The sequence below is a fragment of the Pyrgilauda ruficollis genome, unplaced genomic scaffold (genome assembly GCF_017590135.1).
Source record: "Pyrgilauda ruficollis isolate IOZ18807 unplaced genomic scaffold, ASM1759013v1 scaffold14, whole genome shotgun sequence".
Lineage (NCBI taxonomy): Eukaryota > Metazoa > Chordata > Aves > Passeriformes > Passeridae > Pyrgilauda > Pyrgilauda ruficollis.
The window spans coordinates 9,241,825-9,256,002 of record NW_024512543.1 but is presented as its reverse complement, the minus strand read 5'-3'; the positions used below and the strand labels follow the sequence as shown (position 1 = coordinate 9,256,002).

The following is a 14,178-nucleotide window of genomic DNA, read 5'->3' as shown; positions in this document are numbered from 1 at the left end:
GGTTACAGCTGCAGCCCAACACACCCCAAGACAAATAAAGACCTTGGACCAGGAAACTAATGTCCATGGAGTGAGGAATGAATGAGTCATCACCTGGCTGGCTCCTTCCCTGCTTCCCAGTGTCACCCATTGGTGACATTTCCTGCAGCCCATCCCTTCTGCCAAGAGCAAGGGGGTGCAACCTGAAGCGTTGTTGCAAAGAGGCTGTGAGGTCTGGTGCTTTGTCCAGGACCATGTGCATGTGGCACCCAGGCCAACACTGCCAGCTGCATGGTAACTTCACTGCTGGTGCCATGGTGTCAGCAAAACTGGGGTTTGCTGGGGTTCCAGCACAGCAGCACCTTGTGGGGACAACAGGGGAGCTCTGATACTTTTTAAAAAAAGATTTTTATTGGAAAAGAAAAAGAAAAATTCCAAAAGGAGAGCTCCCACCCAGCACTGGTGTTGGCATGGCAAAGGCAGAGGGGCTGCAGCCCCAGCATGGACACACATGGTTAGAAGTGACAGAGAGGAGACACAGTTGCTTCTCAGGGTGATGGTTGTGTTTTCCTCAACTGCTGCAGGTAAGTCATGTTCCAGCCAAAGGGATGCTGGAATAAACCCCCTGAGGTGAGAGCAGTCCTTGAGTGAGAAGCTTCAGCGATGGGGTTACTCAGGCATTCAACAGCCAGCCCTTCCCTCTGGCACTGGTACCTGGTGGAGGAGCAAAGAGGCTCCTGGGCTTGCAAAAGTATGTGCTAAAGGCAACTCATTTGTGCTGGAAGGTGGAAAAATATGTGTTCCATCCCAGCTCTCAGAGCACATCGCAGTGAACCCCAACACCAGCCCAGAGGAGGTGAGCAGAATGCACTGGTAGTGCCCAAGGGGCAGCAAGGAAGGAGGCAGCCTGTCCTGCAGCGTGGGTGGGTTTGCTCTCTACAACACTAATGATTAAAACAAGGCATCTCAGTGAAAGAGGAGGTCATGGAAAGGAGTAAGGAGAGGAGGAGGAAGACTGTAGTGTGGGCCAGCTGCAGCTGGACATCCAGTCCTGTAGGCACCGTGTTGAGGGGCCGATGAGGACGCTGGTTTCCTGCTCTAGTCCTTCCCCTTGCCCTTCTTTGCTGCATTCAAGAAGCACAGGAGACAAGTTAGTGCATGTGCTGGCAGCTCATGGTGCCCCAGACACTGCTGTGGTAGAAACATAGCCAGCATGGCTGGCTGAGCACGGTGCAGAGGCTGCATCCCTGCAGGCAGCCTTCTGCCATGCCAAACCACGTTTTGCACCAGTCCTAGTGAGGAGAGCAGGGAATCCCCATCCCAGCAAAGATGGCAGTGGTTGGTGGGGGACCAGGGTTTTCCTAGTAGCACCTGCATCCTACCCAGCCAGCAGCTGGACATCGCAGTGCAAAGAAAAGAGCATCCTATGAAATCCCCTACACCACCAGCAAAGCCAAGCCCAAGGCCAAGGTAGCTCTGAAAAACCCCTGGCCAGGGTTGCAACAGGACCCTTCTGGGGACACGAGTGGTGGGAACTCACCTTTGGACTTCGACTTGATCTTGGAGGAGCAGGGCTTGGTCACATAGACAGTCTCCTCACACTGGGCATTGTACAGGGCTTTCTTCAGGATGCCAGAGCGAGTCTTCAGGCCTGTCTGAGCACTACAGCCTCCCCAGCTCTCAAACTTGTACTTGCAGTCGGCTGGATGAGAGGGGAGAGGCATCAGAACCAGCCAGGACCTGGCGGGACATTAGCCCTGGTCACCCAGCACAGGGTGGTCCCCAACCACCCCACCTCCATGTACCCACCTCCAAATTTCTTCTTCCAGTTGCAGGGGATCTTGCACTTGAGCTTCTTACTCTCATCTTTGCAAGTTCCCTCGCGGTAGCCCAGGCCGCAGTCCTTACTGTTGGGAACACAGGGTCCCCAGCGCCAGTCCTCACACTTGGAGCCATCCTTCTTTGCCTTTTCTGTGCGGAAAAGTGGAGTGGGTGCTCTCTGCAGGGACAGGGGAGCATGCCCCACTCTGCCCCCTGCCCCACTGGTGCCCTGCCCCAGGCTGCCCCTCACCTTTCTTGTTCTTGCCAGCCTCGGCGGTGGCAGCCACCAGGATCAGCACCAGGAGGAGGAAGAGACTCCGGACCTGCATCCTGCCTGAGGAGGAAGGAGAGAGCTACGTGGGTTGGAGGTTGGGGTGCAATGTGCTGTTGAGGAGGGGCATGGTGGGCTGTGGGCAGCCTGTGTGGGAGTAAGACAGGAGTAGCTGCCTCCATTGCACACTCTCACCTGCATGTGTGTGTACATACACCCCCGTGCCCTGCTCGTTGCTGCCCAGCAGAACATGTTCACTAATTGCAAAAGGAAGGTTAATTGTGTATCTCAACAACTGCCTCCCACCAGGGAGCTGCAGGGCTGAGAGATTGTTCCCACCCCTGCAGTCCCCCCATTGCCCTGTGTGTAGTCAAAATGCTCTCCATGGGGAACCCCACAGCCCACACAGCATCTGGGGAAGGTCCTACAGTTGCCAGCCCTTACCCCCATATTCCTCTGTGGATCCTTTATCCATGACCCAGCAGGCTGCTGCCCCATACCAAAGAGCCTTGGGGCCAGGGAACACAGCTCCCAGAGTACCTTACTCCTGTTCCAGAGGATGCCAGGGAGAAGGAAAAAAGCCCAGCAAAACAAACCTGCTTTCATGAGAGGTCTGAAAGTTTATATCAGTGGATTAAACACCAAAAAAAGCATCCACAATGTGGGAGCTCATTGGAGGGATGGAGCCTGCTGCCCACGCCACCCATGCATGCAGGAGTGTGCAGGTGTGCACACACCTGGGAGCACGTTGGGGACAAGGGTGCACACACATAAGGGTTCATCTCTGGGGATTGAGCCTTGTCCCCCTGCCCCGGTGGCCTTGGACCATATGACGGCTCCTCTCTGGCTGCCACCACGAGACTCTGTGCGATGCTGCTGCCAACACTGGGGTCCCAGATCCTGCTCTCAGTGGGAAGAGGAGTGCAGGCATGCAGAGCCAGCATTTGAAATCTGGAGACCCCATCCCTGTTCCCCAAAGCCTTTTAAGATGCCACCCATATCTGTGTGGCAGCAGCCTTCCAGAAAATACATGGCACCTGCCCTGGCTCTGTGATGGGCTTTGCAGAATTGGGCTGTAGAGGACAGCATGAACTACAGGCCCCAATGGACATCAATGAAGGGAAGAGCCTGGGGTCAGTTTTCGCTCCCTCCCCATGGCTCCTGGGCAGCATGCCAGAGAGAGCAGCATCCCACATTATTCAGGCTCCAGTGCACTCACCTTTCATGCATCCGCCGCCAAGCTGCCAGCTTTGCTCTGCATTGAACTGTCACAGGGAATTACACAGACCGGCTGGCTGAGGGCACAGTCGTGGGCTGATATCTGCCTTCCCCCTCACCCAGCCCGGCTGGGAGCCATCCTGCCGAGCACAGCACGGCTCAGCTCTGCTCCCATCCATCTGCCTTCAAAGGGAACAACGGCTCAGCCAAGATGGACTGGTTACAGATGACAAGGCTGGAGCTGAGCTGACTTACAGACAGGGCTGTCCCACTTTCTGCAGCAGCTCTTATGGGATAGCAACCTCTGACATCCACATTATTCACACAATCCCCCTGGTTTCAGGTGTTCTGTTAACTTCTCCCATCCTTTGCTGCAGAGCATCCTGTGCTCCTTGCACCTACCTCCCAGCCCAGCACCTTCTGCTCAGGCCCTTCTGACAAGGACTTTAAGCCCCCAGGGCAGACAGCCCCAGCTGCTGTGCTCACCCCTGCCTCACCTCCAGGCACAGACTCCCTCTGTTTGCCATGGGTGCAGTGGGCCCTGCCCACACATACACAGGGTTGCTAGAAGGATACCCTCTGAGGGGATGACCAGCTACAGCCCCAGGGACCCCTGAATTTGTACCCAACATATAGTATTCCCCAGGCAAAGGTCTACAGGAGCCTTCAGCCATGGCTCATCCTAAAGCTTTCAAAAGGAAAAGGCAGTGGAGTTTCCCAACTGGTTTTCCAAACAGCCAGGCAAACAAGAGTTTTTCCTGGCAGGGCTGGCAGCACCTTCAGGCCTGCCTGCACAGCCCTACTCCGCCTGCATCCCTGCGGGGCCCTGGCTTCTCTCCTCCTCAGATGCTGGTTGGCTCTCGCATAACATCAGTCCCTGTTCTCCCTTCCCCCTCCTCTAGCTGTTCTTGGGTTTTATGATCAAGGATTAGCTCTAAAAAGAAAAATAAAATCACCTGGTGAAGCTGAAGCTCTAAAAAGAAAAATCACCTGGTGAAGCTGAAGCGGAGCTCAGATACCAATTATTGCAAGGGGAAGGCTTGGACCTCTCTCCGGACACCATTCCGGGGCAGGTAGTGCCACCGACTTCTCCTAATGCGGCCCAGACATCCTCCGCAGCTCCTGATCCCTCAGTGCTGACCCCATGCGCTCCCGGGAACGGAGCAGCGGCCGGGCTGGCACCCCCCTCACAGCCCCTTTTCCAGCAGCGGGACCTCTCGGCTGGGCTTTGCTCGGCTCAGGTTGCAGCTGCTCCGGCAGTGCTGGGCGCAGGACTGCTGTCCTCCCTCTGCGGGCTGAGCTGCTTCCCAGCCTCCGGGCAGGCAGCCCGGCACTCGAGGAGCCAGCCCAGCACACGGGGAGCCCGTGGCCTGGAGCCACAAGCACCGCGACAGCAGGAAGTTTCCTGCTGCCTGGAAAGAGGACACCGAGCATGTGCCCGTGAGCCAAGGCGCTGGCACGGGAGGCTTTCCTAGAGGTGCTGAGGGAAGCAGGGGGGCTGTGGGGCGCTCCAGCAGGCGGCCTCACCTTCCCCTGGCAGGGACGAGAAGGTGCTCCAAGGGAAAAGGGTTCTGCCCCTGCACTGAGGGCAGAGACTGCAGCCCGGAGCGCCCTTCCGCACCTCTGCCCTCTGCTCCCTCCTCAGGGTAGATGCTGTGCCCTGAGCCCCCTGGAGCCTCTTTCCCTCGCCCTCCGGAGAGGCGGGCGGTGGTCGAGCCCCACTCCGGGGCAGCTCCCCGGGCTCCGATCGGAGGATCTCCACCGGCTGAGTTCTCCCCGAACCAGTGTGGGGTGCTTCCCCAGAGGAATGGGGGGTAGGATACCGGGCCACGACCTCAAGCCGTCTGTTCTTCAGGAGCCCTGACTCTCTACCAAACTCCATCCTTCTGCATCTCCAGGCTCTTCCCTGGCTCCTCTCAGGCGATCCAGCACCTTTTTTTGGTGGTTTGGTTGTTTTTTTTGGGGGGGGGGGGGGGGGGGGGGGGCTTGTGCATCGCCCCCGGTCCTTCGGCCCCAGTCGCCCTTTTCTGCAGGTTCTCCCCAGACAGAGCCTGTCCCCCACCCCGGCAAAGCCCCTTCCCGCTCTGGGGAGCCCTCAGCCTGGATGACTGCCGCCTCCCTGGGGAGGTGACGGGCGGTCGCCGCTCGCCTCGCCCGGGGCGCCCATCTCGGAGGGGGCCCGACCGCAGAACTGCGGGCGGGGGCCGCACTCACCTGCGGAGCGGAGCGGAGCGGAGCGGAGCTGCTGCCTTTGTGTGGCGGCCGCGTGTGGAGCCCCGCGCGGCGCACAGCGGCCCCTGACGTCGGGCTCGGCTGGCAGCAAAAAGGTGGGTTTTTAGCCCAAAACTTTTCGCAAGCTCCTCCTCTGCCCCCCGGCAGGCACAAAGGCAGGGCGGCGGAGGGGCGGCCCGGGGGCAGGCTGGCCCCTCGGCCGGTGGGGCGGGGGCAGCGCGGGCCAGCGGCGGCGAGCTGGGACGGGGAGCGTCAGGTCCCGCGGGGCACGGCCCCTGTCCCTTGTCCCCTCTCATCTTCCTGCTGTGCTCTCCAACCCGTACCCGCGGTGCGGTACCGGGGAAGCTGTGCGGGTTCAGCTGACCATGCACCCAACATCAGAGTGGCCCAAGGGTGCACAGCTGAACAGCCGGGCAGCGTCTCCCTGGGGGCTGCTGCTCTGAGTTCCCATGGAAGCTGGCCCCGAGGGCACCCCCGGGCCTCGGTGGAGTAAAGGGAACCACCCTGTGTCTCCACCAGCTCCGTGGATGTCTCCTCCATCAAGGCCACTGGCATCAATGGACAGACCTTTCATGATCTCTGCCCTTTTCACCCTTCTCTGCTTGCTCTGCCCCTCATGAGAAGTTGCCAGGAAAGGGGTACTTGCTCAGCACCCAGAGCAGCACATCACTTACCTGCTGTCCCAAGTGTCGCCCCAGTTCCATCCCTTGTGACCCGCCTGCCCGTCCCCAGCTCAGCCATGCTGCAGCCCTTTTCCTTGGACTGAGCAGTGGTATCCAGCTGCTGGTGGGGGATGAAAATGACCTTGCAGATGTGACTGCTCCTTTCCCCCATCTACCATCTTTTCTTGGGAAGTGAGCAAGGCAGCAGCAAAGCCAATTCCTTTTTGGAGCTAGCAGCCAGAAAAGAGAGTGTCATGCAAGAAAAATGGGGCTCTGGTAGGGAATGGAGCCATTTCTCTGCCTCTTATTCTGGAAGAAGTTTGCTGAGAGCAGGGCTGCCACAGGTGGGGTTGCAGGGCAGGGCTGTTTTTTATGAGCTGCTTTGAAACCGGGAATCACTTTTCAAGAGATTGCCACATTTAATTGCCAGTCTGCCAGTAGTTTCCTAAACATCTGCAGAGGTTTTGAGAACTGGTAAATGTGGGAACATGTCATCTCCCCTTCCTGCTGCACACAGAGCAACAGGTACTGTCCTGTATGGTGAGAGATCTGGAGATGCCAGGCTGTATGTTTGAGCCCAAGATGCAGAAATGCATCCTGATAGCTGGGCAGGTATCAAAGCCAGTAACCTCCCCCCATTGTTGGGCCTTTAAACTCAAGCTGAAGAAAGCTGCTGAGACAAACTTCAATGTAAAAAAGAAGGACCTAGGTGTACATCAGGTTTGCACGTCTGAATCACGATACTGTGATGAGCAAACCAGGGCCTATAGAGCTGTTGAAGAACTAGGTGTGGAGCAAGCACTGCTGCTTCTCCAGCTGTTTCTGGCCAGGAGCTGAAGATCCCGCTGGAGTCCCCAGGGCACAGCAGCATAAGGTACAGTGAAGCCCTGTGTGAATTTTCATTCGTTCCAGGGGACCAGGAGACAAGTGCTAGCTGTGTGAGAGAGCAGAGATGCGTTGATGCACATCACATTGATGCTTGGTCCCTTTGGGCTCTTTCTGAGGGACATGGGGGAAATGGCTCCTTCCCCAACTCAAATTAGCAGCAAAAGGCCGTGACTGCAGAAAGAGGACTCATATTGAGGAAAGAAGGAAAAAAGAGGGAGTGTGACCAACCCAGGTGCATTTCCCTGCAATTAACTTGAGCTTTTTACCTCTTAAAGTGTCACAATCTAATTCATGGCATGTCAGGTCTGCATTTTCCATCTCTGGTCAAAGCCTGGTCCTTGGGGAACTGGTAGTGGATGTTGCTGCAGTGTCAGTGCAGGGACACAGCCATGCATGGGAGAGGAACAACCTTTTCCTTGTTGAGGTGTGTGCCAGGTAATCATTAACATGCTCAACTGCTGTCACCCCAGCCCTGCTTAGCTGGGGCTGCTTTCCCCAGCCTGCACACGTGCCTGGTGCCTGCACCCCAGGTGTGCTTCCATCCCACAGGAGGGCAGACAGACCTCCGAACCTCCAGCACCTGACTGAGAAGGAGAAAGAGAGGATGTTGGCACCCTTTGGAGAGAAGGGCAGGACTCTGCCCCAAAGGTACACTGCCCCTCTTCCAACACTCCTCAGCAGAGTGATCACATAGCGGGACTGCTTTTCTTCCTACTGTATATTTGACACTGGGGCGGCTGGAAGACTCCAATTGCCATGGTTACTGACAGCCTCCCTGCTGAGGTGTGGGCCAAGCGCCAGCAGGCTGGGGTCTAGGCACTGAAACAGAGTGGGCCCCCTCCTCCCAGTTGCACGTACACCTGGTCCCTGGGGAGGCCAGGACAATTTGGTGTGCCTTACACCTGCTATAGATCCTCACTGTTAGCTCTGGGCAGGAGCTGAAGTTTGAAGATCATGAAAGAGAGGCACAGTGGGGGTAGAAGGGACAATGCAGGCAGGGAAGGAGGCTGCTTCTCTGGGCAGAGTGGGGCTGGCAGGAGCACTAGGCAGGCTGCCAAACTGCCCCTAGAAATACGAGTCTGAGGTATGAGCATGCTCCTCATCACCCACTGGCTCCATCACCAGCATGCCATTGACCACTGCAATTACCTCCTTTTTCAAAGAAAACTCCACAGGATAGAAGTGTGTTGGCCACAGTCATCCTTATGAGTCTGAGGCTGGAAGCAGAAGTGTCCCTAATCCTTTTTGTAATCAGAAAGCAGTCCTTCCACCAGAATGGCAGAGATAATCCCTGCTCTCAGTGCTCAGCACTGGAGGCAGAAGCCCAAGGCTCCCTGCTGGAGCTGGAAATGAATAGGAAGAGCCCCCGGCAGGTTCATCTCCCGCAGAGCAGCATGGCTGGGGACAGCTCACCACAAAAAAAGGCCAACAAACAACATTTTGAAACTGGAGGCTGGATGCTGCTGTAGTATCCACTGACAGCTGTGGCAGCTGCTGGGGCTGCTGCCTTTGCCCCAAGGAGGAATAGCAGGCTGCTGACTCATGCTTCCAAGGCCTTCTGGATCACTTGGGAAGGCAGTGCACTTTCTCCCTTTCCCACATTACAATGAGCATTGATGTATGACGCAGAATGAGAAGGTCCCTCAGGACAAAGACCCTGTATCTAGCAACAGTATCAGAAGGACGCTGTGCTAGGAAGTGAACAAGGACAAGGGCCAGCAGGGAACTCCCAAAAGTACCCCCAAGTTTGGACAGAGGCAGAGGCCTTGGGATCCAACCTTGTTTGTGCCTTGCAGGGCATCTGTTGTGCACTGCCCGCTGCAATCTTTGGCTGCAGCAAGGAGACAGGAACTAAAACATCCATCTCTTTATTTCAATGGCAAGAAACAACAACATCCAAACAATCAAAGTTGAAAAGCAATGGGAACACAGGCTCGTGCCAGGCCCTGGGCCGGCTGGAGCCAGCACCCTCACATAGTTACAAAAATACAATCCTACAACAGTGTCTAAGAAACACAGACCCAGGTATTGCACAGAACCCCTGCCCTCAGGGGTCAGGGTAACCAACACCCCCTCCTTCTTCACCAAAATATAAGCAGGCTTGGAATTGCACAGCAACTCAGCTCACAGGTGCATGGAGGGGCCAGTTAGGGAAGGGGACAGTGTGTCTCTCAACTACCTGTACAAAACCTATAAGGGAGAAAGGGGAAAGCTGAGGCTTTAAATGCCTCTGGGTCAAGTTGGGCATCCTATCTGGGGCAGCAGTGGTTTGGACCTCTGAGAAGACGACAGTGCCTTGTCTGTCAGTGGCCTGCCAGCAGTGCCGCTGAGAACTCCAGGCACTTCTGGAGTGTCCCAGCTGTCAATGCATTAGTACACTATCATTATTATTTGCCAGTACTGACACTGGCCCCTGGGCACCCTGCACTGCCCTGCGCCTCTGTTCCCCAGTACAGCATGCCCCATCATTCAAGGAAACCCAGCCCCTGGGCAAAAAGTCTGAAGGGTATTCTGGTTGCCTACAATATCCTCATACCCTTTTCTTGGTAGTAGGAGGGATTCAAACAATGCTACCCAGCACTACCCAGTGGGCACAGCTGTGTGTGAGTGCAGAGGGACTGCACAGACCACACACGGCAGCAGCAGTATCCTCTCCTAGAGCCATGATGTGAACAGCAACCCCCTTCACAACCACTGCCCACCTAAAACTGCCAAGCAGGTCTGCTAGGCTCAGAGCCATCAGCTTTCCTCCTCTGTGGGCACTTCCTGGTCTCAGAGACTCAGTTCTGCAAAAGCCTTGCTTAAGGCCTGGCTTGATGTCTTGGCATTAAGTGCTCACAGCATCAACAGGAGATGGATTGTGGCGCCTCATGCCCCATTGCAGGCAGGTGGTGAAACTTCATCCCACTGCAGGCATGACTCAGGGCTACGAGCCCCAATGGTTCCTGGGAATCCAAATCCCTCTTTCTACTAAAACTGGAGAGGGTGAGTTCATGGTCTGCCCAGGTGGGTTGTGTCTCAGCTGGGTGAGTTTCCTGCAACGCTCTGCACCCAGTTTGGGGAGTAGCAGGAGTCAGCCTAAGAGGATGCATGTTGCCAGGCTGGGGAGCAGGAGGAGATCCCTGAGAGCAGCACTGACCCCAGCACTGCCCGTCCAGCCCCGTGCCAAGTCTAGCACTGAGGGGGAAACTGAAGCAAGGAGAGCAGCTGAATCAAACTCAGCATTTGGGAAATATAACAGGCATCACTGCTGCCACTGCCACCAGCTGAGTGCAGCTCTCCACCATCCTGCAGCGGGCTCACAAAGAGATGCTCAGTAGAGTGGGTGTGCAAACTGTTCCACCCAGCCCCGTGGAGAGAAGCATGGTGGGAGAGTTTGGTAGCCTTCCTCCATGCCATCCCAGCCCTGAGTCAGACTGCTACCTAAGCACTAAAGGCCCATCAGGAGAGCACCTGCTGCCCTATTTCCAGCTGCACCAGACCCAGGTGCTCTGAGGAACGGCTGGATGCACAAGTGACTTCCCTCCTGCTGTAGAAGGCTCTGGGTAGGGCAACACAGAAAGCTGGTGCAGCCCCAGGAGGGAGGAGAAGGCAGCACCAGTAAGTTTTGGTGTTTCCTTTGGGGCAGTCTGCAGCTCACAGCCTCTGCAGTCTGTCCATGCAGCCTGTGCCTCCCACAGCTGTGCCAGACAGGACAGGAGGAACAGGATACAAACCTAGCCAAGCACCTAAAAGAGGGGCACTGCCAGCAGAGAGAGGGGCTGAGCAATGATATCCCATAAGGATTATAGGTAGGAGGGGAGGGGGCACTGGCATTACTCCCATGAACAAGGGTGACTGGGGGCTTCAGCCTGGCCTGCTCCAACATGGCTGGGGGATAGAGCCCATCTAGGGCAGGGAATGTGGTGAATGACAGGTGAAGGGATGGACACACAAAGAATCAGGCTTCAAGTCTGAAATATCCATTGTCCTCATAAAGAGAGTTCCAGCCCAGCCTGGGGCAGAGCTCTTCTGCATCCATCTCCAGGGACCAGGCTGGCATCTGGGGAGGGCTGGGCCAGATACAGCTCTGCCAGTTGGCATTGTACTCTTCTCATCCTGCATGAGCTGGCTCGGGCTAAGGCACGCCAAGCACTACACAGCTGTCTCCTGGTCCTCTCGCTGGATCATCTGGTAGTGCTGTAGGTTCTCGAGGTAGGCAGCTAAGTCAGGGTCATTGGCTTTCTCAGCACGGTGCTTCGGGGTGTCTCCCTGCGCAGGGGAGGTGAGAAGTAAAGAGCGTTAAACCCTGCCTAAAGGCTGCTTTGGCACCCAAGGGCATCCCCATTCCTCCATGTGGCTGGGTCCAGCAGAGCCTGCAGCCAAACCCCAAATCAGGCAGCAGCCAAATGCCCATGTGCTTACCATGGGATCAAAGTGTGCTCCTGGGGAGCCTGACTACTGCAGGCCTGGGAGCTGTCCCCTGAAGGGCCATCAGCTCCAGGCATAGGCTAGGGCATGACTGACCCTGGGCAACACAAGTCACCCAAGAAGAGACAAAGGCTGGTCCCCCTGACCTGCTCTTCCCCCGTGTTGGGGAGGCAGGCGGGAAAGGGTGAGGAATGAGGGGTATGTCTGGGGAATGCCCAAGCATACCAACCCCCCTTCCCTCTCACAGCCTGGCTAGCGCTCCAGCTCCCGAAGGAGGATCACATTTCACCAGCTTATTGCAGCCATCTGGATTGTGTCCACTAATGAACTCCCGCACTCCATAAAAAGCAAATCTGTTAACAGCTCCCAGCTCTGTCTTCTCTCCCCTTTCCCTCCCCCTGCTCCTTGCTCCACCTCTCCAAGTGCCCAGGCTCTGCTGTGCCACTGAGAAAGGCCACAGAAACCTGGCGCTCTGCCGCTGCCATTGAAAACCAGCCCTGGAAGGGATACCCGTCCTGCCCGGCTCATCCCCTGGTGCACAGCAGGGCACAGGCAGCTGCAGCAGTGTGCTGGAGCCTCCAGAGCAGCCCCCAGCTATATTTCTCCATCAGGAACAATGGTCAGACATGCAGAGTCCTCCCCTGGGCCTGCATTTGGCTGTGCACAAAAGCCCATCCATGTGTGGCTGCAGAGTGGTATCATGCAGCAAGAAATCTCCTTGGGATGTGCTCCCCAAGACTGCATGGGCACACCCCATGGTCCTGCACACAACCCCCAGCAGCCACACCACCAGGGGATGGAGACCATGCTGTGCTTTGGTGCTGGCTCTCCTTGATGGCCTCCTCCCCACATCCCCTGAATGCAATCACTCATTTAACAGAGGAGGAATTAAGCTTCTTTCCTGTTCCCCTGCAGAAGCCCCTCTCATCACTGCCTGCCTGCAGCCTGAAACCGGAGCTACCAGGGCCTCCCTGCCCTGCTGGGCTGAGGCACTCCAACTGATAAGGCTCAGCCTCCCTCACCACTGCAGGGAGCAGGATCAGTCTGCTCCAAACCCGTGCTACAGGTCTGCCGCTGGGGTTTCTAATGAGGTGGATCCTGCCTGTGCAGGCAGGCTGTGACCTGGAGCCCCTGAGAGGTCAGTGCAGCAGCACAGCGGGGTCTCCAGGCAGCCACAAACCCGACATGCGACATGCTTTTGCACAGGCACGTGCAAACCCATTCCCTGGGGCAGCCGCATGCATGCCTGAGCAAGGCTCCCTTTTGTGCTGGCAGGCTGGGGGCTGTTCCTCTCCTTCAGTCAAATGAGGGGGCTGGGGACAGAGAGGGGCCATGCACCCCAAACTGCCCTCTCCTCTTGCCTCTGCCAGCTGAGTCTCCATTTAGGCCAGCCCCACTCTAGGCACTGTGCAAGGCCTAAGCCTTAGACAGGACCAAGGAAGAGAGACGGGGAGCCAGAGATTATCTGTACTGCATTCTCCTGGCAGCTGGCAAAGAGGGATGTGCATTGTCTGAATTGAAGCCCAAGCTCCACCATCACCAGCACCCCTCAACTGGGCTCCTAATGGGTCATACCTTCTTGGCTTGTTGTACATCACCTCTGCTACAGCCTATCACTACAAGCCTCCACCAGAGATATCTGACCACATCCTCTCTGCCATATGCCAGCCCTGGGAACCTCCTGTACCAAAATATGGCCCCAGGCCCTCCCCTTTTGCATCTCTTCTGCCAGGGCTGGCACAATTCCCTGACACTAAGGCACAGCTCAATTAACTCGGCATGTGAGAGAAAGTGCTGCCACTGCTTGCTCCAGCCCCCCGCAGGCCAGCTTCACCCGCCAAGAGGAGCTCCCAGATCCCCCATCATGACTGCCGGTGGGTGGGGGAGAGCGGGGGAGTCCTGCAGCTGGGAAGGAGAATGTCCTTGCTCTGACCCCTGAGGGTGGGAAGGGGGAGACAGGGATGAGACATTCCAGCCCCTTGCTTCTAATTTAATAAAACAACAGAGGGAGAAGCACCAGGAGAAGAGGGATTTAACCCCTCTGTAGCTGGGCTCTACTGGGCAAGCATGGGTACTCCATGTCAGCTCCTCTCTGACTGGCAAACACTTCACCCACAGCACCCCTGCTCTGCTCTCCTGCTGGTTCTGCTCCTTGCCAGCCCTCTGGTCACCCCAGAAAGTCCCACTGCCACCGTTGCCACTGTCACCTGCAGATCTGTCTTCATGAGCGAGGCCCCGGCCTCCACGATGTAGTGGCAGATAGTGCGCTGGCGTAAGGCTGCAGCCTGGTGCAAGCTGGTTTCACCGCTGAGGAGGAGAAAGCAGGAGATGTGAGATGTCCCCCTGAACAGGGACAATCAGCACATGCAGGTGGCAGCAAGGGACAGCAATTCAGCAGCAGCATCAGCTGATGGTAAGTTATGTGTTTGTCCAGGCAGAGGAGGGGGTGCTACTCAGGGGCAGTCTATCCAAAATGGACTGGGAATCATGGCTGTCAATTAGAACAATTACAGCTGAAGTGCCCCTGTAACTGGTCACTTCACAGAGGGTCTGGCCAACAGGTAATGCAAGTCAGACAGCGACTTACTTCTCCTCCTCTGTGGCATCCAGGATTTCTGAAGGAGCTGTGGAAAGAAAGAGTGCGAGTGAGACCTTGCTCTGGGGCAGAGACAGACCTGCCTACTCCCTGGTCACAGT

The 14,178-nt window shown here is 56.6% G+C and overlaps 2 protein-coding genes across 3 annotated transcripts in view; both read right to left on the bottom strand.

Moving 5' to 3' along the window:
- Positions 1-382: 382 nt before the first annotated feature.
- MDK (midkine) lies at positions 383-3,248 on the bottom strand. The gene is made up of 4 exons (XM_041459999.1): positions 2,051-3,248; positions 1,789-1,950; positions 1,520-1,681; positions 383-1,103 (listed from the first exon to the last, which is right to left on the bottom strand). Exons 1-4 carry the CDS (start codon positions 2,127-2,129, stop codon positions 1,078-1,080), a joined length of 429 nt encoding a protein of 142 aa, XP_041315933.1. The 5' UTR covers positions 2,130-3,248; the 3' UTR covers positions 383-1,077.
- A 5,675-nt stretch (positions 3,249-8,923) lies between these two features.
- DGKZ (diacylglycerol kinase zeta) overlaps positions 8,924-14,178 on the bottom strand; it is a 46,771-nt gene continuing 41,516 nt past the window's right edge. For both annotated transcript variants that reach the window (XM_041459846.1, XM_041459847.1), the window contains 3 exons: positions 14,069-14,105; positions 13,689-13,788; positions 8,924-11,322 (listed from right to left, as the gene is read on the bottom strand). In XM_041459846.1, the coding sequence (XP_041315780.1) occupies positions 11,206-11,322; positions 13,689-13,788; positions 14,069-14,105 (254 nt within the window). In that variant the 3' untranslated portion in view covers positions 8,924-11,205. The remainder of the gene's footprint in view (positions 11,323-13,688; positions 13,789-14,068; positions 14,106-14,178) is intronic.